At 37.9% G+C, this 27,810-nt stretch overlaps 1 protein-coding gene across 2 annotated transcripts in view; it reads right to left on the bottom strand.

Moving 5' to 3' along the window:
• Window positions 1–845: 845 nt before the first annotated feature.
• Window positions 846–27,810, bottom strand: part of ZBTB44 (zinc finger and BTB domain containing 44) — a 43,289-nt gene continuing 16,324 nt past the window's right edge. Inside the window, exons 2-6 of one of the 2 annotated variants that reach the window (XM_087828532.1) lie at window positions 21,142–22,215; window positions 7,521–7,605; window positions 5,059–5,168; window positions 3,431–3,731; window positions 846–1,251 (exon numbers count right to left, since the gene is read on the bottom strand). In XM_087828532.1, coding sequence (XP_087684658.1) covers window positions 969–1,251; window positions 3,431–3,731; window positions 5,059–5,168; window positions 7,521–7,605; window positions 21,142–22,159 — 1,797 coding nt within the window. In that variant the 5' untranslated portion in view covers window positions 22,160–22,215 and the 3' untranslated portion in view covers window positions 846–968. Of the gene's footprint in view, window positions 1,252–3,430; window positions 3,732–5,058; window positions 5,223–7,520; window positions 7,606–21,141; window positions 22,216–27,810 lie in introns of both variants that reach the window. The other variant, XM_087828531.1, reaches the window with a different exon arrangement.

The raw sequence follows: 27,810 nt of genomic DNA, 5'->3' as shown, positions 1-27,810 counted from the left end.
ATTTATTATTTTGTCTAAAACAGCACAATAAAAACACCCCCAACAATACATAAACCTACATATAAAATATAGAGTATCTCTAATATTTTTCCTTTATATAGTATCACGACCGTATATGCAAGAGAAAGTATTGTGGGTGGGGCAAGAGGAAACTGATTTAGGCAGTGACCTAATTAGTCAGCAATTAACATTCAAAGACCAAGTAAACAATAATTTCAGCCAGAAAAGCAGTATTGTAGAGTCCCTATGAGACTGACATTTACCTACCACATTCTCCATTCCTGGCCATTTCATGCATAGCTGGACTATTCTCAATCACGGTTTGTTGCCTTCTTTTGCAGAAGAAAGGTAAGATTATTTGGAGGACTGGTTCTATAAAGGTATAGGCAATGCCTATACTGATACCAAATTTTCACCATGAAAAATCAAAATAGAAATGACAAAGCTTAAAAAAAAAAAAAAAAAAAAGTATGTTGGATTTCAGAAGTATTTACCCTAATAATTTTTAAGAAGGTTTACCACAAATACTTCCAAAAACAACAGGCTTTACAAAATACTGTACAATGTCTGGTGTATAGGAGTAAACATCTATTCAGGCCGCCTGTCAAATTCTTTTCAGAAATTTGTTTCTGGTGTACCCTTTCAGGAAGGTCAGTATTCACCTGACCCCTTCTTTACCTGACGAGCTGCTGTTCCTACTTTTAACAACGCAAAAAGAAACAGGTGTTTTAAGTCAACTGGTTTTCCTTAAGTCTCACAGTCTGTATTCTGTTTCGACACCATGTTATTGTGCACTTACAGAAGCAACCTCCCAGTCATGAAAAACAAAACATCAATTGCAAGGGTCACAAAGTAAAAGGGAAATTCTTTCCCAAACCCTTTTTTGTTTAAAAAGTAAAATTAAATTTAAATGTACAAGACCAAGCACAGGCACTTTCCAAAAACCAAAATGAAGCAAAACCATGGAATTACTCAATAGTTATAGAAGACAGCTCTGATTTTGGGGGGTCCTCTCTGGTGGCCTCGGCACAAACACTGGTCTTTGGCTGCTCCGGCATTTCCTCCTCCTTTTCTGCCAGGCCACCAAGAGACCCCAAGGGGAAAGTGCTTTCACAATTTTGGGTTGAGGAGACCTGTGAAATTACAGGCATTTGAACAGAGGAGTTGCTTTCAAAACTGTGTTCTCCAAGATCATACTGAACAAGGGTCTCTTCTTGCTCGTGGTTCAAGTAGTCCGGTACTAGGAAATCACTAAGAGGCAAGGATGAAACAGAGAGTTAATTTTCAAACCAGCAATAAGTAAGACACAATAAAAAGACCTGATTTGTAAAACAAGACTGGGACTTTTTTCTCTAATTCTTGAATGAAGATTAAAACTTAGGAATTTAACTTCTAAACTGTCCTAAATATGAACCAAAGAGCTCCGTTAGAACAAAAGTATGTCAACTCTCACTACCACCTACCACGGATGGATAAGATCCAACGTCCCCTTTCTTGTTTCATGTAGAAGAGTTTCTGTTAAGCAAAGGTCATCTGAATAATTTATGCTTAACCTTTCTTGGACTATGTACTTATTAAAAGGCATATATATAGGCCCTGGCTTGGTATTTCAGTTGGTTAGAGCATTGTCCCGATACTCCAAGGTTGCGGGTTGGACCTCTGGCCAGTGCACATACAAGAATCAACCAATGAATGTGTAAATAAGTGAAACAACAAACTGATGTTTCTCTCTCCCTTCCTCTCTCTCTCTAAAAAAAAAAAAAAAATTTAAAAAATCAATAAAAGGTTTATAAAACTAATTTTATTACTTCCAGAACATAAGTATCCTTATGTATAAATAATCTTACACAAAATCTACTATATAGAGAAATGTAGAAAACTAACTTATGTGTGTCCTGCTATTAGATTTGGCATATGAAAATTAATAAACTACATTTGAATCAGAATTTGGAAATGAATGCCATGAGATTAGTTACATTTTAGCCCTCAGAGACTATTTAGTTTACTGTTATTGAAAGTATTTAATAGTCTATTGATATAAATTATACTTAATGAATGTAAAATATACCAAAATTTTAACAGTAGATATTATTCCTGAGTGGTGAGATCAGAAAAGGTCTTTGATTTTTTATATTTTATACTTTTTAATATTTACTATATTTTTTACTATAAGCATTTTCAGTTAAAATAAACATGAAATAAGTTTTACGTTAGATGCTTCATGTAAATCTTTATTGCTTCACTATACTAGAAATGTCAACTCATCACTTAATAAAGTTATTTTATAATTTAGTTGTCCAGTATTAATAAAAATATTAAAATCTGCTCATCAGTGAAGTAATTTCAGATGCCATGTTACACTTTCTAAAAACTCTTCAGGTGTCAGACAGGAGATGTGAAGGACAGAGGGGCTCTGGGTTGGAGAGACACAGACAGAGGAGTGATTAATGGAGACTATTTTAATCCCAAATGATGTTTAATGTGACAAGTATAATCTAGGTTCAGTGATGTGACCACCAAATGCTCAGAGTTAGAAAAAATTAAACAAAAGTGAATGTTGTCTGATTTGAAGAGGAAAACAAAATCTATGCAGGAATATTTGGAATTAAGAAATAAGATTTAAAAAATAAAAGTGGTTTAAAATTTAAGAATCATTTTATGAGAAACTGAGCATTCCTATAGACGTATTAAAAATAGACAACAAAATTTTCTATCTAGAGGGGACCTTAGAAATCACCCTCAAAGCTCAGTTTATCTTTTCTAACTTTCAAGCTTCTTCATCAGGAAAGTGACGTATTTGATCATGACAGAGGTTAGTGACAGAACTAGAACCTGATTTCCTCAGATGCCCTATAAATCAGAAAGGCAATTCCATTACAAATTATTAATAGTAAAAGCATGAAGCTTTAAGCTGAAAGAAAAAAGGAAAACTCTGTTTGCTCTAAATAATCATATCCATCATAACTGCTACTGAAATTTCTCTCTTATTGTATATTCCTTTCATATAGAATTAAGAGAGAGAAGTGATCAAGAATTTTAACATCTAAAGAGTCTGAAGTAATCCAGCATCACTAAGCATCATCTGACATGGCAAGTTTTCCAGTAAGGTCTATTTAAGACCCACTACAGAATTACTTTAAACATTATAAAAATAAACACCACACACACAAAAAACCCAAGAATATAAGTAGCCTACTCCTGTAGGAAAAGATTTCTAATTTCAAATATAGTAATATTTTTAACTGTATCTACTTAGGAGATTCAGCAAAATTTTATCAGATCAGGAGATCAGAGTATGGACAGTGCAAATTTAAAGGGAATGTGACTGATTACCTGGCAACCTGATAAAGACAAAGTAGGCTGCCCTAAAAGCAGGGAAAGAGAGTTTAGAAAGCAGTTTTCCTGGTTCAGTCCTCGTCGTGCACCTCACCTGCTCTGGAAGTAGTTTGCTAGCTCTGACGCTTCATGGTTCAGACTCCTCAGGTGCACGATTAAATTTCCAGAGTTGGTGAACATGGCGCCACATGTTTTGCACTCGTAAATCCGAGGCTTGCGGATAATGTGCCGGGAAACCCTCATGTGGTGCTTATATTCCCCGAAGGAAGTGAAAGTGGCACTACATATCTGGCACCGGAAACAGCGTTTACCTTCATGCTTTAGGCGATGCATCTTTAGCGAGTAAGCCCTGGTGAACTTTTTTCCACAGCGGTCACACTGAAATGGTTTAATTCCTGTAAAATAAAGCAAAGTATCTAAAAGCAAAATGAACTAAAACGTCATCAACCTCACAAATTTCTGAACTATAATTCTGTAGGAATTTGAAAAGACAAAAATCACCAGCAAAAATGAATTCCAATTAATTATCTCAGGAAAGGTACAGAATATTTGAAGTCGCTACTGCCTATTTTATTTTTTTTTAAAAAGAAAGAAAGCCAAGAGGAGTGGGGTAAACTCGGTAATATATACTCAAATTGATTTCTGAATACTCTTCGAAATCAGATATCTATTTTACAGACTTCAAAACACAATTTAACTACAGTATTTAAACAGAACCCAAATCCCCATTTAACACCTGTTCCATTTCATTGAAGTAGTGAGGTTTACACTGAGAAGATGGGAAGAAAATCAGTAGCTACTCTTCATTCCTTATCTCAGAGAAATGAGATGGTAGAAGAAAATTCTAACTTCTCTAAACATAATGATCACGATAGAACTACCATTTGATACCTTGGGTTTTTAGGTATTTAATAGTGATAGAAAAAAAATAGAAATTTACATGTATATTATTAATTACATTAACGGTCTCCAATTCATTATCAAAGTTTTGGCAAAACAAATTTTAAACCTTCAAAATATAATCTGTTGATTTAACAAAGTCACAAGAAACTGGTATTAGTCACAGGGACTGTCAGACCTTCTAAAAGAGGCAAGTGAGACAGAACAGCTGAAAACAACAGCAAAGATTTCTTACTTATCAGAGGTCAGTGTTTTACCTACAAGAATTCTGCTGCCTTTATGTGATCACTGAACTTAAGTTTCAAATCTGTTTTACACATCATTTAACCAAAATCTCTTTCACACTAAAAAAGGAGTACAAAGCTAACTAGCCAGGGCACAGAGAAATTCAGGACTGCAGAACTAAAATTATTATTATTAAATTGTAAAAATCACTTTTTATTTGGAAATAATTTCAAACTTAGAGAAGTTGTAAGAACAATACAAAGAACACCAATATATACCCTTCTAACCCCATTTGCTTTACAACCTGTATTTGTGCTTCTCTACCTCACATATATACACACACCTAACATATATCCATTATCTTTCTTATTTACATATTATACACACACACTGCTCCACTAACTGTTAATCAGAGTACTTATGTTTCTGGAAAATATATTAAGGGAATATGTTCTGATGCTGCACCATTTCAGCAATAGACCTAGGCTTATCTGTTCTCATTTGACTTCCCAGAGCTACCTACATATTTTTTTTAACTCAAAACCACCTATTTTCTATTTTTAACTGGGATTGCCACAGTAGGGAAGATGACATTACCTGAGTGGATGAGCATGTGCTGTTTTAGGTTCTGAATGCGGGTGAATCGCACCCCACAAGTCGGACACTGAAAAGGTCTGTCGGGACCATTTGGGCTGGGCCGTTCTGTACTGCTGGTAGAAGGAGCAATGTAGAGTTGATAGGGATACTGAACATTTTCCAATCTAAAAAACAGACCAAAGAAGGCAACCAGGCTCTGATTTTTAAGTTGAATAAACATTTCTGCACTTTAAATGAACAAAAGACAAGACACTTAAAGACTGTTTGAAACAGTTCAACTGTCAGATGACATGTTTCATTTACAGCAATGTGAAAAACGTCCGGAATGGCTAGCATCTTAAGTGAGGATATGTATGGCCACAGAACATACCATGAACACTTTTACCTCAGCTATCTGTAATCTTTCAAATCCTTTCCTTCCTACCACTGTTTTAATTTAGGCCCTCAACAATACAACGTTGAATTAATAACTCCCTCTCTTTAGCCCCACAGGCCTCTAAATCCATCTTTCTGTTTCACAACAACTTCTTCGATTGAATCAGCCCTCCTTTTAAACTCCTGCAATGGTTATCTTCAGAATAAAGTCTAAACCCTTTGCAAGGCACTCCTTTTGATCTGGGTTCTGAGTACTTTTCCAGTCTCACGTCTTGACATACTCCCCAAACATTCCCTATACCAAGTGGTTCCTGCTAACAGTTCTCTCAATGCTGGGCTTTTGTACACTGAACTTCCTCTACTAGTCTATGTTCTTTGCCTAGATAACGCCTAGTCATTTTATGAAATGTACCAAAGTCACCTCCTCCTCCTGGAAGCCTTCTTTGATTTATCAGTGACTTAGGTAAGTACCTTCCTATGCAGAGCAATAGAACCCTTGAGCAGATCACTCGAGATTTTGTTTAGTTGCCTATCTTCAACCTCTCTCCCTCCCCCAAAAGTGGTTTGATCCATTTGAGGGCAAGAACCATACATTTCATCGATAATATCTCTACTACTTACCGCAGTATCTAGTATAGAACAGACAACCTCATTAATGTTTGAAATTAAGGAACTGAGGCACATTTCCACTTGTTTACAGCTTCACTAATTATTCAATGACTGGTACCTAACCTGCTCTGCCGGGTGTAGCTATTCCAGAATAAATCTTGCCGCAGTCTTTGAATCCTTCCAGTTTTCAACAAATAGTTTTTACATCTGCCCCAGGCTCTCTTTGAGGAGTTAATTCAGTGGAGTGTATATGCAGTGGTCAGAGACAGATAATACTCAAAAAAATGATCAGAAGGAGAATTAAAATAGGGTGAAACAACAGTGATTAGTGCTGCTTTATTTTAGACTGGTGGTCAGGAAAAGGTTCCCTTAGAATTGACAAAAGCAGAAACAAATACAGAATATTCCATGAACAGAAAGGAGATCTATACGACTAAAATGTAGTATGCGAGGAGAATGGTCAGAAGGGAGTTGGGCAGAAAATGTTATCATGTAGGGCTTTAAAAGGCATTAGCAAGGAATTTAGATTTTAAGTGTGAATCTACGCGAAACATTTAAGAATCTACTGCTTAGCATCCATAACCTGGCTTAAAGAACAAGATCATTCTAGCTACTACATGGAGAAGGACTGGAGTAGGGGGGAGAATGAACTCAGGGGCCAGTTAAAGGCTACTGCAGTGTTCAAGGCAAAAGATGGTGGTAACTTGGGTGGGCGGTTGTAGCAGAGATGGAGGGAAAGTGGACTGATAAGGAGTGTGTTTTGGAGGTAGAGATGTAAGGACTTGCTTAAGGATCAAATATGGAGAGGAGCAATGGGGAGTGAGGGAAAGAAGAAGTATAATCCCTAGAGATATTGCTTGAGAAATTAGGGGAATGATGATGCTATTCGCTGAGAGGGAACGAATGAAGGAGTAGGCTTGGAAGGGGAGTTGGAAGTTCTGCGTTCTTCCTGGCCATGTTAAGTGTGAAATGCCCCTTATACATCTGTGTGGAGGCACTGAGCAGGGAGGGTAAGTCTGAACATGACCTGGGAACACTGGTGTACAGATGAGGGTATGACAAATGTTTTCTGTCGCAGGTTAGAGGGTAAGTATTTCTGGCTCTGCACACATGATCTGTCTCAATCACTCAACTGTGCCATCCACAGACAAGATGTAAACAAGTAAGTGCAGCTATGTTCCAATAAAACATGATTTACAAATAAAGGCTGGTGGAGTGGAGCTGGCCTGTGGTACATAGTTTGCCAACCTGATACAGACACTATTTAAAGTGATGGGACTGGGCAGTTTTGAAAATGCTAAGAAACCGCTATACAGGTGGTTTGATTTATGATGTGATAATGCTACCTCGTTACTATGAAAAATATACTAAAATGAGGTCCCAATAAACTTCCTATATAATCCCCAGATAAAAGACTTAATCTTAAGAGTGGCAAGCACAGTCCTTAAAGGAAACTAACATACTATGTTAGTACTGACCGATCATCATCATCTGCATGAGCATTAGTGCTAGAAGTGCTCTGAAGTGTAGGTAACCCTTCGGTGACGCCTTCGTCTACAGAGCCTGAAAATAAAAGAAGACAGCTGTCAATACTTCGGTGTAAATAAGCCTAGATACTAATTTCAAGCTGTATCTTCAAGCTTTTAAAAACAAACTAATGTACACATATATCCTGAATTATTAAGCAAAAGTAAGTGTTCTGTTATGTTTTACTTCAAATGTTGATGTGATTGAAACAGAAATCGTGTAAGACAACAGCCTTATATTTATTACTTAAATTCTTTTAGGAGTATTTCTTTGATATAAGTGTTAGAAACAAGCAGAGCAATTAAATGTAAACTAAACAAAAATTAACGTAAAATTAAATATAACAATAATCACTTAAGGAACCAATTTTTATTTTTTACAAGTTTTATCATGATATACAACTTACTTATTGTACATACAACTTTTACACAGAATTAGAGACAGCTATAAGGTGAGCACCTGTGCCACCTCCACGCATGTCCCACTGGAACACTGCCAGCATCCTAGCAGTCCCTTTACCCTTCCCTGGCAAACCCCTCCTTCCAAGAGGCAACCATTATCCTGATTTTAATGGTCATCATTTCCTTCCTTTTTTCCTGTCCTCCTTCAAGTACCCATAAACTAGGGGTTGTTTCTGTAGGAACACAGCCATGTACCATCTACCATGTACTATCACACAACAGCAGCAGAGTGGAGTCATCGAGGTTGCAACAGAGACCATGTGGCAGCTAAGTCTAAAAATATATACTATCCTGCCCTTTAAGGAAAAGTCTGCCACTCTCACCTTAAATAGTACAGTTCAGTGTTGTCTAGTTGTAAATTTATATAAACTGAGTCATACTGTGTCTTGTTTCTTTCCTTCAATGTTGCAGGCCCATCCAAGCTGTTACAGGTAAGTGAAATTTAAAAATTGTTGTATGATATTCATAATCTATTTCCCTCTGGATAGACAGATTCAGGCCATTATGAACAACGCTGCTGTGAATATTCCTGTACAAATAACTAAATGCACATATGCATGCTTTTTTTCTAGAGTATCTAAACTCAGGAATGGAATTGCTCGGTCATAAGATATGTTTATCTTTGACTTTATTAGAAAATGTAAAACTCTTTTCGAAAGTGATACTGAATTTACCTTACTACCCAGTGTATGAGTATTATGTTGCTCCACATCCACAAACACTTGATATTATCGGATTTTTATAATTTTGCCAATCTGGTGGGTGTGCAGCAATATTTTATTGTGGTTCAAGTTTCATTTCCCTTATCACTAATGAGGTTGAGCACCTTTTCATGTATTTACTGAATCCCTTCTTCTGAGAAATGCCTGTTCAAGTTTGGTTATTGAGTTGTTTGCTTTTTATTATGAGTTCTTTTCTATATCAAATATGTATAACCCTTTGTCAGTGATACATGTAACAAATATTTCTCCCTCTTCCATGACTATTCTTTTTATGGTTTCTTTGGATGACCAAAGTTTTACATTTTAATTCAACTGAATTTATTAGTCTTTTCCTTTATGGCTTTTTGGTCTTATTTTAAAAAATCCTTCCCCATCTCAAATTATCTTACAAAAGATTTATATTTTGCCCTTGACATTTAGGTCGTTTTAAAAACCCACCTGGAGTTGATTTTGTGATTCAACACATTTATTGAAAAACTCGTCTTTTCTTCTCTGCAGTGCACTAAACACATGGTCTGTTTCCAGGTTTTCTACTAGTTCCATCTGCTTGTCTGTATTTGCATTAATGCCAGTCTTTAGTTACCATCGCTTTATAATAAATTCCGGTATCAGGTAGAGCAAATCTTCTTACCCTGTTCATTTGCTTCCTGAACATCTTAGCTATTCTTGGACTTTCGCATGTCTTTACACATTTCAGAATTAGCTTGCTGGATATAAGCGATAATAATCATTCCATTTACCCCCTTTTATTAGTTTGAAAATTACACAATCTTTTCCCATTCTTTTTTACTGGTTACTTTAGAAATTAGACCCATACTTATCAAAGTCTAAAATTAAAACCTTGACTTCCTCCTGAGATAATACAGGGTAGGGAAAAAGTAGGTATAGAGTTGTGAGTATGCGAAAGAGTTTACTATTGTATTATTAATTATTGTATTATTTTCACATGGGCTGTAAACCTACTTTTGCCCCACCCTGTATAAGAATCTTAGAACACTTTAACTCCATATCCCACTCAGTCCCACTCTGCAATTTACACATTATTGTGATATTTTACTTCGTTTTTAAAAAAATATATCTTTATTGATTTCAGAGAGGAAAGGAGAGGGAGGGATAGAAACATCAATGATGACAGAGTCATTCATCAGCTGCCTCCTGAATGTGCCTTACTGGGGATCGAGCCCGCAACCCGGGCACGTGCCTAGAACAGGAATAGAACCTCAACTGCCTGGATCCTAGGTCAACGCTTGACTGCTGAGCCACGGTGAGTCGGGCTACTTCCTTGTTTTGATAAAGCCCCACAAGACATTACTACTTTTATACAGCAATGACTATCTAAATTTGTTCACATACCTTTCTTTGCTCTTCATTTCTACTTGTATATCAGATCTTTCATCTGTGCTCACTTTACTTCTGCCTGAGTCTGCCCTTAAAAATTTTCAAACTTTTTAATTTTTCAAGTACAGTTGACATTCAATATTATATTAGTTTCAGGTGTACAGCAATCAGACCTTTATTTAACTTATGAAGTGATCTCCCCATACGTCTAGTACCCACCTGATACCACACACAGTTATTACAATATTATTGACTTGATTCACTTCCTATGCTGTACTTTACATTCCCAGGACTATTTTGTAGCTGCCAATTTGTGCTTCTTACTCTATTTTTTACCCATCCCCCCCTCCTATTTGGCAACCATTAATTTGTTCTCTGTATCTAAAAGTTTGTTTTTGTTTTGTTTGTTCATTTGTTTTTTAGATTCCACATATAAGTAAAATCATATGGTATTTGTCTGACTTATTTAGCATAATACCCTCTAGGTTCCTTCATGTTTTTGCAAATGGCACTTCATTATTTTTAATGGCTGAGTAATAATATTCTATTGTATATAGTAACCACACTTAAGAATTTTTTAAGAATTTTCTTTAGTGATGATGTGCTGATGAACTGTTTTTGCTTCTTTGAAAATGTTTTTATTTCACTTTAATTCTTGAAAGGTATTTTCACGGCATGTAGACACCTACACTAGCAGTTATTTTTTTCAGCACACTGAGGGTATTGTTTCCCTGGCTTCTGATGTTATTAGAAAGTCAGTCTTCTGAAGATACTGCCATCACCCCCCTGCCCCCCCAAAACTGTCTCTATAATGCATCTAGCTTTGTTTCTTTTATTATTCTTATTTGGGATTTGCTGGAGTTTTTCATCGGTTCTGGAAAATTCTCAGCCATTCTCTTCTCCTTTTAGGACTTCCATCAAACCAATGTTTGTATCGTCCATAACCTTTACCTTCTCCACTGTAGGCTCTACCACTGCCTCTGTGATGGTTAATTTTATATATCCACATGACCGGGATGAGGGATGCCCAGATAGCTGGTAAAACATCATTTCTAGGTGTGTCTGTGAGGATGTTTCTGGGAGAGATTAGCATTTGAATCTGTAGACTGAAGATTTCTTCACCAATGCAAGTGGATATCATCCCATCCCCTGACTAAAGAGAACAAAAGGTGCAAGGAGGGCAAGTTTGCTCCCTTTGCTTGGGCTGCTCCTGGCTCCATCCTCTCCTGCTCTTGGACATCAGCTCTCCTGCTTCTCCGGCCTTTGGGTCTGGGCTAGAGATACACCACTAGCCTAGGCTTCCAGCCAGCAGACGTCCAATTGTGGGACTTCTCATTCTCCATAATTGTGCCAGTGAAGCCCTTCTAATAAATCCCTATAAATCTATCCTCTTGGTTCTGTTTCCCTGGAGAACCCTGACTAATACAGTCTCTTCTAATGTATCTTCCTTTTTTTTTTTAAACTATATCTTTATTGATTTCAGAGAGAGGAAAGGAGAGCGAGAGATAGAAACATCAATGATGAGAAAGTCATTGATTGAGCCCGCAACCCGGGCATGTGCCCTGAGCAGGAATCGAACCCCGATCGCCTGGATCCTGGGTCAACGCTGAACTGCTGAGTGACACCCGGCCAGGCTCTAATGTATCTTCTGATTCACCAATTCTCTTTTCTGCTAAATCCAATTTGCTGGCCAAAATGTTGACTTGAGTTTTTTACTTTAGTCATTTTTTTCTTTTCCAGAAGTCCTTTTTGTTTTTCTCAAATCTGCTATACTATTTTTTAGTTTACTGTGTGCTCTGCAATTATTGTTCAAGCTTATTTATTCTGTTAAACATAGTAAGCATATTTGTTTTATATCTGTATGTGAAAAGCTTGCCAATCTATCTCTGTTGCCTGCTTTCCCCCTGTTGGTTCTCTGTCTGCTGTGTTTCCTTGTGTGCCTTGATTGTTTCTGACTGTAGTTATTGCCCTTAAAAATGGTTTGTAAGGGAATGATTTGCTGATGTTATGATGAGTATGTCCCTTTTCAGAGAAGCTTTATGTTTCCTTCTGCTCAGTTCCTGGGGGGCACTAACTACCTAAACCAAATTCACTGAGATTCCTTGGCTTGCCCATGTAAGCAATAACCAAGAAGTAAATCTGCAAGGTCTCGGTGGTGGCCACAACTTCTCAGAAATGTGTACCCCTTTTTGCCTTTTATCTTCTAGTCTGCCCAATGCCAACGCAGCTGTTTCTACAGTCCCCGGGAGTCTGGAGGAAGGGGAGCAGGGTTAGTTTTACTGGCACAGAACTCTGGGGTCCCTAATGCGTGAAATAACTGCTCTAAAATTTCACAACTTTCACATCCTCTGGGTCTTGCCTTCTATTTCCCTTACTCTCTGAGTTGATGAACCAAAGTCCATTTGTGTTTTGGTATACATCTTAGGGAAAAACTGGTTTTAGTGCTCTGATATCTACTTACCTCTCTGGGGCAGGCTGTCCTCTAAAATTAACCATCTTTTCAAATACTTTTAAAGTACTTTAAAAAAAGTCATATTGTTGTTTTTAGTGGGAGGGTGGATCCAAACAACCTAGTCAGTTTTCATCAGATATGGAACTTTGCCAATGTCTTTAATGCATGCAAATAAGCCGTGCTGCAGCAACGGAATAAATCCGAGCTGCTGAAGCTGTGTGTTCACTAACAGCAAGCATGGTTTTGGTTGCAATGTTTCAATGAAAGCTAAAATGTACTAATTATAACAATTTGTACAACACCATATATATGTGAACATTTAATAAATATCATCTGTTAATAGATATAGGGTGAAATTACTTCCCAATGAAAATTTAGAATCTAGTACTTCAGTTTTCCCCTTTAGAACACTTCCAATTAGCTAATATTATTAGGAAACAAATACATTTTCCACTTAAGTAAAATTTTCCAAAAAACAAACAAAACCCTAACTTAATCCTTTTTAAGGTTTACTTTATTAAACTTATTAAATTATTTGTGCTAGAAAATGTAACCTGTGACAGGGTCACATTTTTGCCTTGACTTCTTAAATAGAAGTCTTGATGAATCACAAAAATCATCAAGAACACCAATTATTATACCATGTTCTAATACACTGATAGAGATTTCTGAAAGGAGACAAGATTATGCATTTACATTCATCCACAACTGCACCCTCAAGGTTCCTGCCCCACCCTCTATCTCACCCTTACTGTTGTGTGCTTAACATTTCTGTGCCTGTCTTTTTCTCTTTCCCTTGCTATCAAAGACATTTATGCTCCCCCCACCCAATATGCCTACTTATCCAACTTATTCCTGATGCCTCTGATTCGTTTTTAATCCAGGTGTGGGTTGGGGGGCCAGTTAATGCTGTATTTTGTTTTAGAAAGAGTTGCTTGCTTGTCAATTTCACACCATTTTCACTTTTTCTTTAAAGAAAAGGGAACTAAAGACTAACATTTCAATCTGTCCTAGGACAAAAACTGGAAAACCCCCAATATTTGGACCTGGTCACCATGGACACACAACACAAAATTCTGCAGTTATTCGGAATACAGGCAATATTAAATCTTATAGGCAAAGACTTGCAGAAAAGGCCTGGAGGTATGATTAGGGCAGGCCAAGAAGGCTGATCTAACTGACGTTTGCTCTCACCACCAGGCAAGCTATGCTACTTCTAGGAGGGGTGGGGTCTTGGTGAGGTGAAAATAAAAACCACTCCCCTCTGGAATAATTCTAGTATTGTCAAGAGTTTGCTTAAAAAGCTGGTGAAAAGGAACAAATATGGAGCACAAGATACATCCTGCAGATGGTCTCTCTTAAAACAGAGCTATTTCCACATTCTAAAACATCATCTAAAGCTTGGACTCTAGGTCCCTAATTTGACGGATAGTGCACATGGAAAGTAAAACAAAGGGCAATCTCCTCTCCCCCATGGCTAGTAAATGAACCAAAAGCTAAATAAAAACCACTCCAAGCTAAATTAAGAGTTAACAAAATACACTTTAGAATTCCATCCATCCTGTAGACATTATAACACAATGTTGTATCATTTATGCAACTACTGGAAAAAATAAATCTTGTACTTTTTTTTCCTGAGATAATGGTTTTTACCAATGATGACAAAAGTAATCACATGAACTGGAATTTAATTGAACTGATTTAAGAGTAGGATATACATGTAACATTACTTTCCTGAGGTGACAATGATGTTTCTTAAATTACTAAAACGAAGTTTCCTTTCGACACTATAAGGGATTCTGCTCTTGGTAATCAGGGCTAAGAATTCTGAACAGATCCCTCTCACCTTATGAAACAGTAAAGCTCATTCACAGAAACAATCAGCTTTATATGGTAAGGGCTATCTCATCAAGAGAGATGCTACTCTCTTCCACCAAAAATGAGTGCTGTTTAGTTTCTGTTGCATCAAACTGACTCCTGTTTAAGTACTTAGGACACTTAAAAAAGCTCTCTTCTGGGGGTCACAAATAATTCCAGTGGCCATCCACTACTGAGCTTTTACCATGTGCCAGCCACTGTTCCAAGTGTTTTAAATACAGTATCTCATTTCATACCCGAGGAAGAGAAAAAGCAGTCCCTAATATTTAGGAACTGGCCTGACATTGACACTAGGCCTGGTGGTCACCAGTAGGGTCTGGTGTTTTCCTGTTTGACATAAAACAATCTCACAGAACACCTGCATGAGACCAAGTCACATGGTCTGAAACAAAACACATAATTTTGTTTAAGCGCAGACAAAAACAAACCCAATGTATAAACACAAATATACCCAATATAAGTTACTGCTGTTTTAGGTTCACTTAGGTCTGTATTCCTAGACATTTGTTAAAGTAATCATAGAGTTATCCCTGCTTTCTGACATCTGACCAGTCCTGAGAAAACCCCACATTCTTGAATCCTCCCTAAAATCACTTTACACAAGCCCAAATCCTCTAAGTCCTTTCTAACATCCGCTGACTGAAGTCTTAAAGATGCATGGTGTGTGATTTCCATGTTGCAAACGGGCAATGAACTAAACTTCCAACTTGTTTAATTACAGGTGTGGTGCTCCTGGTGTACTCTGGCAACAGGGCGTTGGCAGAAATGGAGGACCCATGGAGGTTCAGCTGAAGTGCTTGTTGCCTTGCACTGGGAACCTTGGTGACAGGGTGCACATCTAAAGTCCCCCAGAGGGGAGGGCGGAGTGGGGGACCGGATGAAAGAAGGTGAAAGGATTAGCTGAAGAACATATGCATAACCCATAGACACAGACAACAGTGTGGTGATGGCCGGGGGTGGGGTGGGGGTGGGGGGTGGGAGATGGGGACATCTGTAATAGTAGAAACAATAAAAATAAAGTAAAAAAATAAAAAATAAAATCCCTCTTGAGGTGCAACCTGCCCTTGGCTGGGAGGTAAGTGCAGGCCTAACTGAGCTCAAGTATTTCACTGAAGCCATTTAGTGTTGGGTGTATTTTGTTTTCCTAGAAAAGGATCTTTTGGGAATATTTTGGCTATCCAATCAGATATGTCATTGTTTTCTGACTGGCAAAAACATTTCAAAACTTTGACAGGTATGATGCAGATAAACCTTAAAAAGATTATGGAAAAGGACAGAAGCCAATCTGGAGATGACATATTGCATGACTGCATTTATATGAAATATTCAGAACAGGCAAATTTATAGAGACAGTATAGTAGTGAAGTCCTTCTGACTTCAAAAGTGGACAGCTCCTACCCAAGATGATTAAATCAGAATATTTTTCTAATTTTGCAGTACTCTTTTCTGTCCCTTTACTATTAATTACTACTAATCTTGCCTGTTAATCCTACTGTTTTGACCCCCTAAAATTTCCTGCCACTTAAGGAAAAACAAAACTCTTGAGTGTTTTCTTCCAGACCATAGCTATACTACTTGGAGTTTAATAGATTGCTGGATCTACTGTCCTCCATCCTACCTGACTGACAAAACTGAGTAACTGTTCCCTTAAACACTTCAGAAGGTAGATTCTCTATAACAGGCCCCTCATATCCTATCACACCCCAGCTCTCAGCATTGAAAATAAATAAATAAAAAGGGGCTTGACCTCGCATCATCAAAATGCTTCTGGTGAAGTCACTGCAATCCTATCAGCAAGGCCCATTCAGTGAGGAAGACACTAATACTGGGCTATCCTGATTATGATAGTTGTTACTCACGGAATCTGCCCATTTTAAGGACCACAAAACTGGCTCACTCCTATTGTAATGAACATTACTTATTTTTCCAATACTCCTACTACTAGGACACTACCTATGTGCAGAGGAGTTACACATGCCTGCTGCACACTAATTTACCCTGTGTATTTGGGGTTACTGCTAGGGAATTTCAGATATTAACGCCCCCCCCCCCCCCATTTGTTCAACTATAGGTGTGTTCCTGGTGTTCTTTTGCTGGTGGGCACTGAAATACTTGACAGGTATAACTATCCTTACTTTATAGTCATGGACTCAGTGAGGTTAAGTGAACTGCTCAAAGTCACACGTCTATTAAGTGGCAGAAAACAGTAGCACAATCTAGCTGTCTGACTCCAAGTCCTGAACTTTTAATTGTTATGCTATACAGCGTATATGACTGATGCTAAAATTCCACCATTATTCTAGTGGCCCATCTCAGTAAGTTTATCTAGCACTAGCACTACTGAACAAAATGTAGAATTATTTAGTATCTTCACAGACCCCCATAATAATCATTTTTTTTAACAGATTTTAGAGTCTAAAAAAATTGAATTTTTTTGTTAACATAATAAACTGTGAATTACCTAGAACTATTTATATGCCTTTGGTGCATACAGATAACTGAATATTTGAAGATAATGAAACCATATCAGGAAGTCATTCTCACTTATAAAACTTTTTCTTGGACTCTACCAGATATTGATAGTCACCTTTCTGAGTAATAAAGCCCAACCCAAACTTAGTGTTCTCTTTTCTGTTTGCTATATTTATTGCTCCTATTTACCCTATATTGGGGGTATTAGATTTTAAATCTCTTGGTGGGCAACCGGTAATAAAGGGAACTAAAAAGAACAGGTAAAAATCTGCCCTGGTAGGTGTGGCTCAGTTATTTGGGTGTTGTCCTGTGCACCAAAAGGTTGCCGGTTCAATTACATGCCCCAGTTGCAGGCTCGATCCCAAGTAGGGAGTATGCAGGAGGCAGCCCACTGATGTTTCATTTTCACATCGATGTTTCTCTTTTTCTTCCCCTTTCCTCTCTCTCCAAAAATCAATTTAAAAAGCCTTTAAAAAAAAAAGAACAGGTAAAATCTTATTTGAATTCATTTTGTAAATAATCAAATTATCATTTTAAATGAATGAAAATTAAGTACTCTTGTATTCTTATGGAATATGAAAGTACCATACACAATTTCCCTTTCCCCCTCCCACATTTTTTGACTGCCTACTATACACCAGCAATTTAACTTTCTCCTGTAAGGCTTTGTTTTAGTGTATAGATTTGGAGTTCAGATAGGTTAGCTGAGAGTGATTAGTACATTTACAATGAACGCAAGGAAGGAAACCTCATCTGGGTTATTGGATTACATGATATTTGGATCAGAGTTGTTCACGGGTCTACATTATGAAAGAATCCACATTTCTAATAATATATATTAGAAATAAATTATGCTTATATAATTGGAAGGTTTACTCATGTTCCTAACTTTTCTATTTAATCATGCTTTACTCAAGAGACAAAATACAGCTATTTCACATGTCTAATTAGGAAGACATTCAGTTAGATTAATATTTGGTTTCTAAATCTGCAGACAAATGGTTAAAATAGTAATTACTCATTAGATAGCTCATTATTCAGAAGGCATCAAACTGTTTTCAGGATTAAAGACACTAGTAACTTAACAAAAACCAGGTCATATCAACAAACAGCTATGATCTCCTGCCCTCGAGCATCTTACTGGGTGTGTGGAACTTGACCTCTTTAAAAGTATCAGGACTCGCCCAGCTGGGCATGGCTCAGCGGTTAAGCATCGACCTAGGATACAGGCGATCAGGGTTCGATTCCCGGTCAGGGCACATGCCCGGGTTGCGGGCTGCAGCCAATCAGTGACTCTCTCATCATTGATGTTTCTATCTCTCTCTCTCCCTCTCCTTTCCTCTCTCTGAAATCAATAAAGATATATTTAAAAAAAAAAAAATAAAAATAAAAGTATCATGACTCAAATTCAGGAATGATTTTTAGTAGGTGTCGTGGGTTGAATTGTGTCCCCCCAAAAAACATAATTAAGTCCTAAACTCCTGGTACCTGTGACTGTGACCTTATTTGGAAACAGGATCTTTGCAAATATAATCCAGTTTAGATGGGGTCATACTAGAGTAGGGCGGGCCCAATCCAATGACTGATGTCCTGACAAGGAGAAGGAGATGTGGAGCTAAGGGACCACCACATGAAGATAGTGGTAGAAGCTGAAGGGATGCAGTCACAAGTTGAGGAACATCAAGCAGTGTCAGTAACTGCAGGAAGATGGAAAGAAGCAAGGAAGGATCCTTCCCTATAGCCTTCAAAGGGAGCACGGCCCTGCCAACATCTTAATCTCAGACTTCTAGCCTCCTGAACTGACAGAATAAATTTGTGGGTGAAATCACCCAGGTTGGTACTCTGTTCTGGCAACACTGGGAAACTCATACAGTGGATCAAAAGTCAAGAAAGTAACAAAGTTATTATGGCCTTCCTAGTTCTCCAACCTTTGCAATAAATTCTCTTTATTATTCTTTGTTGGCTTTTCTTCTCTCCCTGAAAATAGACACTTCTCAAGGGTAAATCCTTTGATTCTGGCATATATGTGTGTGTGTGTATTTTTTTCCTGTTGAGATTCAATCTGTCACTGCCAGAAGAAAGGACTCAAACAACTGGTAATCTTCAGTCATGAACTCACCAATCCTGCTTTTTTAACTGCGTTGCGGCATGATAGTGCTTGGTCATCACCCAAGCATAACTCACAAAGAACTGACCTTGTTGACTTATTCTTAAAATTGGGTTCCCACCTCCTTCTACTGATTTTCGTATTGTAGTTATTGCAAATAATAGACTCCTTTATATGATTACCATTTCTTGTACCATTAAGAAAGAAAAGATTAACTGTAAAAGACTGTTACTTGACACATCTGAATTCAGATAATAAAATGTAAAAAATTGTGACTTTAATAAATATAGGGGAGGGGAATAGTAGGTTTACAGTTGTTCATATGAAAAATAATACAATGAATACATAATAATACAAAAATAAACTGTCCTGTGTACTCACAACTGTAAGCCTACTTTTGCCCACCCGGGTGGAGTTATCAAGATTTTCCTAGTCATCCAGAGTACTCTACCCTCCTATTCCCTCAACCTACATACTCAATATCATCAGGCAGTAATGAATCTTCCTTTACAAAGTCTCTTAATACCCATTTTCTTTATAGTTTTAGTCTAAGCATCTTTTTTCATACAAAGACACAGTAACTGGTTTCTGAGACTGTCTTTGCCCAAACTCCCTGCATATCAATGCCAAATTAATTTTCCTAAAATATCTATACATGTTTTATTTATTCCTTTTAAGGTAGAGAATCCTTACCACCACTGAAATAAAATCTGAGCCTACTTGGCCTGGCTGTGGCAGACACTCATAGATGCATACAATATCCATTCTCTAATTTTGTTTGAGGCAGTTACACACCCAATGAATATACAGTGGTACCTTGGTTTTCGAATGTCTCCACTGATGAACATTTTGGTTTACAAATGCCGTAAACCTGGAAGGAAATGCTTCGGTTTTTGAACATGCCTCGGAAGTCGAACATGCCACATGGCTTCAGCTGAGTGCAAGATCCTGAGGCCTAGCTGTTGGCTGTTGATCCCTCGGTTTTTGAATATTTCAGAACTCGGTCTTCCAGAACGGATTACATTTGAAAACCGAGGAACCACTGTACATGTCTTCCCAGATTCCCTTGCAGCTAGAAAAACCATGTGACATAATCTGTCAGAAGTTCTTAAGGAATTTCTGGGAACATCTGTGGTTTCCTGATATAAGCACTACCCCTTTCTAGAATACGAAGCTAAAGGTGAAGCAACCATTTTGTAACCATGAAGCAATAAGCATACAAATGAAACTGACAAACTAAGAATGGGAGATTATAATTATAGCAGGGGCCTAGGCCACTGATTACATTGCAGAGACACTGTCCCAGTCCTGAACTTCCCAGTTCTTAATGTTTTATGTGTAAAACATAGAATCCCATTTGGTTTAAGCCACACTGAAGGGATTCTGTTACATGCAGTTGAATACAATCCTAACTGGAACCAGTGTTCAAAGCTCTTCACGACATGTTCTCAACCACTCACTTTGTCTTGCCTCCTATTATTTTCTATACTTGCAGGTATCCACGTCTTGTTCACATCATTCTGCACTGAATTCACTGCTTACAAACATACAATATTCTTCTATATCTCCATGCTTTTATACATTTTCAAAGAAATGCCACTCCCTCACCTGGGCAAACTCCTACTTAACATCCAGTTTAAATACAGTGTTAACTTGTTTTTTCCTTTGTGAACCCGTAATACTTTGTTTATACCTCTAGCCTAGCATTAACCATTAATTTACACATCTGATTCCTCAATTAGACTATTAAACCCTCAGATGCAGTGGCTATCTTTTTTTATTACGTATCCTCAATGCTTGGCACATGTTAACTTTTTGATAAATATTTAATGAAGAATAAAACACTAACTGGATTTTTTTAACTGGTATTTTTTTAAATTGAAAGTAATTCACAATTCATTCATATATACTTATATTTATCTGCCTTTGTCCCATCAGATACTGTTCAACTATTTTCTTTCTTCCTTAATGCATAACTTATAAAAAATTACAGTACTAGAATCAACATCTAAAAAAATCCAGTTATCATGCTTTATTCTTCTCAATGTTTCCTATAGGACCCAGCACAAAACTTTAATCTAGTAAGCACTTAAAAATGCTTGAACCTTATTATGGCATCATGAAAAACAGAAAACACCGTACCTATAGAGGAAGACTGTGGACTAATCAGAAGGTCCTCTTGGACTTGTTCACTTCCTGGCACTGTCTGCTGATCACTGAGTGAACTCTGAGATGCACTGACAGGCTGGGATACTTCCTCATGAACCTCCTCATCACTTAACCTTTCTACTTTGACCCGGACATCTTCTTCGGCACCCAGAGGCAAGGTAGTTTTTGCGCTCTCACAAGTCACAAAATCGGCCATCCTTCTATCTGTCTCAGATGGGCCAGGTAATTCTAAAGTCCGGGTATTTTCTGCCTGCTTAACCTTATCAGGCTGAATTCTTCGATCAATTCCAAAAGGAAAAGTCCAGGGAAAAGCTAAAGAAGAGTCAACTGGTTGATTTCTATTTTCTGAGAAGGAAGCTGAAGAATTCAACACCTGGGGAGAATTTGTTTGTGTGCTACACTTTACAGGACTTTCAGGAGACATAACAATATAGCTTTTGCGTTTTCTCCGGGATTCTCGGCAAACAGGAATGGTTCTTTCTACCACACTGCACTCTGAAGATACTGGTGAAAGGCTTCCGTCTCGAGAAGTAAAATTGCAGTTAGAGTTATTTTCTTGTCCAGCATCCAGACCCTTTTCCGGTTGGCTGTTGGGTGTATTCCATAAAATGCTTGATTTCATGAACTCTGAGCAGGTGCTGGCAACACTGAACATCTGCATATAACTGGCTGCAGCCAGAACATCAATGATGTTTTCTGTGTTAATTGACAGAGTGGCTGTGTAAGCATATTCTAGAAGGGGTATAAAACCAGTCACTGTAACATGATGTAAATCCAACACATTCTTGTTCTCATCCTCTGCTTGGCCTACAAGTTTGGTGCGAAAAAAATCACTGCAAGCTGCTAATACCACCTTATGTGCCCGGAAGATTTTGTCCTGCACACGAATAGTGATATCACAAAAATGTCCATCATTTCGCAGCATATTTAGTTTTCCAAGCATTTCCTGGCTGTGGGAAGAAGAGCTATGAGTAAATGTTTTCACACCCATCTTTTCCTTCCTCTTTTACAGATGCTCTTCAAGGATGCAAATGAATCACAAATGACCTAAAAAAAAATAAGTAAAATAAGCATTAATTGACGGTTTAGTAGTTGAAATAGGTAATTTAGGTAGTTTTCATGTAGCCATTGTGCTAAATTAAAAAAGCTGAAAGACGGCAGTGAACATATTAAACATCCCCCGCTCCCTCACCCCCCCAATATATGGGCAACTAATTTTCAACAAAGAAGCCAAGTAAATAGGCCACAGAGAAAGGAAAGCCTCTTCAATAAATGATGTTGGGAACACTGGACAGCCATATGCAAAAAATCAAATTAGACTATGAAATCTTACACTATACACAAAATTTAACTCAAAATGGATTAAAGATTTGAATGTAGAAAGAAAACATAAGCACTAAGCTTATGAACACTGGTCTCAGAGATGTTTTTGTGAACTTGACTCCAAAGGCAAGGGAAACAAAAGCAGAAATAAACAAAATGGTACTACATTTGTACCAAACTAAAGAGCTTCTGCACAGCAAAAGAAGTCATCAACAAAACACAAAGGCCATCAACTGAATGAGAGAAGGTATTTGCAAATGATACTTCCCATAAGGGCTAATATCCAAAATATATAAAAAACTCATACAACTCAACAACAACAAAATCTAATTAAAAAATGGGCAGAGGACCTGACAGATACTTTCCCAAGGAAGACATACAGATGGCCAACAGATACATGAAAAGATAGATGTTCAACATCATTACTTATCAGGGTAATGCAGATCAAAACCACAATAAGATATTATCTCACAAATGTTAGAATGCTATTATTAAAAAGACCAAAAGTAACAAGTATTAAAGAGGATGTGGTGAAAAGGGAACCCTTGTACACTGCTGGAGGGAATTGAAATTGGTACAGCCACTGTGGAAAACAATATGGAAGTTCCTCAAACAATTAAGAACAGAACTTCCGCATGACCCTGCAATTCCCCTCACTTCTGGGTAATTAGCTGAAAAGTTTGAAAACACTTATTTATAAAGATGTATTTATTCTTGTATTATTGTATTTTCCATATGAACAACTGTAAACGTACTTTTGCCCCACCCTATATACAATGGAATATTACTCTGCCATAAAGGATGAAATATTGCCATTTCCAAAAACATGGATAGATCCTGAGTATTATGCTAAGTGACCTAAATCAGATGGAAAAGAACAAGAACTGTATGATTTCCCTCAGGTGTGGGATATATAATAGAAAGCAACAACCAAACTTGAAGACACAGACAACAGAATGGTGGTTACTAGAGAGCAAGAGGAGACAGGGGAGGGCAAGAGGGTAAAGGGGGTCAAATATATGGTGACAGAAGGGGACTGGAGCACACAAGAGAGTACACAGATGTCTAGTTACAATGTTGTACGCCTGAAATTTATATATCATCAATGAATGTTACCACAATAAATCTAATAAAATAAAAAAGTTAAACCTTTTCATAAAAACTTCACCTACCAAAAAACCACTTTTTTAAATTCCCTCTACCTGTCCCCTAAACTGTTCCATCAGTGGAGTCTGAGCTGATGTTTTAATTAAGTGCACAGTTTTAATTGCTTCACATTTGATAATTTGACTGTCATTATTTCTCTATCAGCAGGTACATTATCCCTGTTTGACAGAAAAGGGTTAACTATCCTGCTGAAGTGAAAAAGTTATTAAGCAGCAGACCCAGGGTTGAAATGCAGGAAGCCGGGTTCCAGAACCTATTTAACGTCAAAGCGATATACTGCCTCTTTTAGGACAGAAAGTGAGAAATATAGGGGTTAAGAGTCCAGGCTTTAGAATGTGATAGGCCCGGATCCTCTCAACAATTTCTCAATGACTGTCATGAAAACTAAACAAAACAATATATGTAGTAAATGCTTCAACACAGTATTTCACACTCTGTGAATGCTCGACAAATAAAAGTAGCTGTTGCTGTGACGATTACTAAGTAATCATAAGACCTTTCTGGAAGTAAATGTATGTAAAATAATGTTTAGTAATCAATCAACTGACTGGATTTTCCTTAGGGAGGAAAAAAAAGACAGTTGTTTTTGCCATTATCAGATTTTACATTTACTTACTAAAAACATAAAAAATTAAAATTCTCAAATACCTTTAAGCAATTCTCAAATACTTTTATTCGCAATCTAATAATGCATCAGCTTTTACAGTACTTTCTGCTAACCTCTTTTTATACCCTCCATGTGAAGTCGGAAGGCTGACATCAGCCCCTTGGTAAAGATAAGAAAACGAATGCTCAGATAAGTCAATGACTAACCAATGACAACCAAGGCAGGATTCTGACTCTTAGATCATAGTACTTGTCCAATGCAAAACATGCAGCTATGTACATCAATTATTTTATCTAAGTTAAATAACTTTAAAAAAATAGTTGGTATTGAAATAAATGCAAAACAAAGCAAATTTGTGGAAATACTTTTATAAAATATCTCTAAATAAATAAAGATATCAAATGCCTCAAAATTACAACCATCAGTTAATTATGTTAAAGATGAATATTTAATGGATCTGAAAAAAGTTTGGTTCTGAATATTAAATGAACGCACAATTACTGACATACAGTGACCATTCAATAGTGGTAGTTATTATTATTATGTATTTAGTGAAAAATATGATCAAAGAAGACAGACTATGATCCCATCTTTGTGAAAAATGTGTATTTATAAAATCGCACACACAGAGCAAGACGACATGCAGTCTTGCCTAGAGATCCCAGGCTCCCTAGGGAGGTCCTGGCCCTTCTGACACGGTGCTGGGACGTCTGCATGTACACAACAGCTTTCACCATGTTCGTGCAAGTCATGGTAGGAGTATAGGTGTTTCTTCTTTTTTTTTTTGCACATTAAACACACTCTTCCCCCCAAAAACCAAAAGCAACATACTGTACAAAACCCTGGGGTTTCAGGTACTTTTAGTCACAGAGGCCTTTTTCTTTCCCCAGGAAAACTCATTTCAAAAACTGAAGATGGCAACCTCATCCCACTCTTTTCTAAGCTCTCTGTTCTTCTTAAAAAAATCCTCACCAGAGGATGTTTACTCATTTCAGAGAGAGGAAGAGAGAGAGAAAGAGGGAGGGAGGGAGGAGGAAATATGAATCTGTGGCCTCCCTTACGAGCCCTGACCAGGGACTGGACCCACAGCCTAGGTACGTGCCCTGACTGGGAGTGGAACCTACAGCCTCCTGGCATACGGGAAGACATTCCAACCAACTGGGCCGCCTGTCCAGGGAAGGCTTCTGCTGTTTAAACTAAATAACCCTTGTCCCTTTAAGTGCTCCTCAAGAATCTGATTAATATCCTTACTATTCAGATTGCTCTGCTCTCAACAACCTCCACTCTCAATATTCCTTTAAGACTAGTCCCCAGAACTGCACACAATATGACAGGCACAGCAAGATTATAACTGAGCATACTTTACTATTTTTACCTCCCTGTTTTGGACACATATATTAATAAAACTAAATCAGGTATTCTGACAGTCAATTCATACCACTGACTGACTGTTTACATTATCAAAAATGTAATTCAATAACTGACTTACTAGATGTCAGGCACTTTCCTATGCAGAGGGAGGAGAAACACAAGTACAAATAAAACATTGTCCTTGACCGCAATAAGCCTGCAGTCCTTATGAAGAAGACAGAAGTGCCCAGACTCTAAGATATATGCTGCAGTGCCCTGTGAACGCAAAGAGTAGAACACTGAATTTTCAAAGTTGAGGCAAAAGAGGCATCACAGAGGACAGGGCCTCATGAAGTAGGCTGTCAGGTGATGAAGCAGAAGGGAGTCCAGGCTATCATGGGATCACACTCCACATCAGCGAGTGCTCCGCCTGTACAATGTGCGCACTGCACTGGCAACCTGTTAACGGGCACTAAGATACTCTAAACGTGAGCACGCAGAGGGCAATGCAAGTTCAAACATCAAACAATCCATTACATAAACATCCCTTCCAATGGGATGCAGGTAAATGTATTTGTAAAGAGGAAAAGAAAAAAAAAAAACCTAAAGACTTCCAGCTGAATAAATATAAAAAGGTCACTGAATATTCTAATACGGGAAGACGGAATGATCAGTCGGGACTCTTCCCTGTCTGATAACATGATAGGATAAAAGACGTAAAGCCCAGTGCCAAGACAGCCAGGTAAGGTCACTGAAATAATATCTTGATCATAAATCAGAGAGTTAACAGTTCAAATATAAACTTGCTCCATTAGTAATCACAAAGAAACACTAGACAGCGAGGACTGGTCTAAGCAAACCACCATTTAACGTATTTGAAGATTTCTCTCTCACAGGAATGGGACGAAGAGGAGGAGACAAGAGGGCTATATAAAGATTTTTATTCACTACCTGCACCCCAGTAAACTGTCTTCTTCTTTAGAAGTCTGAACACCAAGAGTACTCTGACTGGGCCCTGGCCAGTGTGGCTCAGTTGGCTGGGGGTCATCCTGTGCACCGAAAGGTTGCTGTTCAATTCCCGGTCAGGGCACATTCCCAGGTTATGAGCTTGATCCCCAGTAGGGGGTGTGCAGGAGGCATCTGATGGATGTTCTGCTCTCACAGATGTTTTTCTCTCTCTCTCTAAAAGTCAATAATAAAAAAAAAGTTGCTCTGACTGGGATCATGTGGTTCAGGGAGGAAGCATGCCTTCAGAGCAAGTGATACAGTCTCAATCTAAGGACAATAAAGGCAAGGAATTAAATAGCACATCTGGAGACTATGTGCAACAGGGTGTTAAAATGAAACCATTTCAACCCTGGTGTAGATGGAGGCCCCAAACAACAGATACTGTATTATAAAGCGAGGTGCAAGACCACCTATGCAAGAAGTTAGTGGAAAACTACTTTTCAACCTTGAGTTCCACCCACTTTCAAGGTTCAGAGAGTTAAAGATTAGAAAAGAATTTTTGTGGAGAATGATCAGTGTGTTGTGAGTTCCAAACCCTATCCCATACCCTCTTAGACCCCTGCCAGGGAAAGGGGTTGGGGCATGTTAGCTCTCTGTCTCAGGTCTATAGAAAATGTATCACGCTTTAAAAAAATCTAAAGGGTATGAGTCTGACTTAAACTCTGCTCAAGACTAGGAAGTGTGCTTACCACCTCCCAACAGTATATAAAAGCAATATAGTGGAGTGGCTGAGAAGGGATTTTGGAGCTAGATGCTGTATTTACATCCTGGTTCTGCCATTTATACCTGTGACCTTAGGCAAGTCACTAATTGTACCTTAATTTCTGCAGCAGTAAAATAGGGACAAGAGAACCTATTCAGAGTTCTGAGGATTAACTGGCCTAGTACATATAAAGGGCTTGTAGCAGTGCCTAGCACAGAAACAATGCTATATAAACATTGGTTGCCTCTATTACTACTATTCAAGGCCTTTTCTTCTTACTCAGCTCTTGCCTCTCCTAGTCCTGGAAGGGCCAGAAACTGTAGTCAGCAAATGAAGAGGAATAGAAGCGCAGAGGAGAAAACCAGAAAGAAAAAGGCAGGGAGAGCCTCACTCTTCACTGCAGGCCTGTAAGGTGGCCTGAGGTGGGAAAGGAGGGAAACCTTTAACTCTGAATTAAGTTCCTGAAAACAATGTTTTTATTTCC

This window comes from Miniopterus natalensis, chromosome 20, assembly GCF_054644295.1.
Source record: "Miniopterus natalensis isolate mMinNat1 chromosome 20, mMinNat1.hap1, whole genome shotgun sequence".
In the NCBI taxonomy this organism is placed as follows: Eukaryota; Metazoa; Chordata; class Mammalia; order Chiroptera; family Miniopteridae; genus Miniopterus; species Miniopterus natalensis.
Note: the sequence above shows the minus strand (reverse complement) of the source record. Positions and strands in the feature narration are given on the sequence as shown.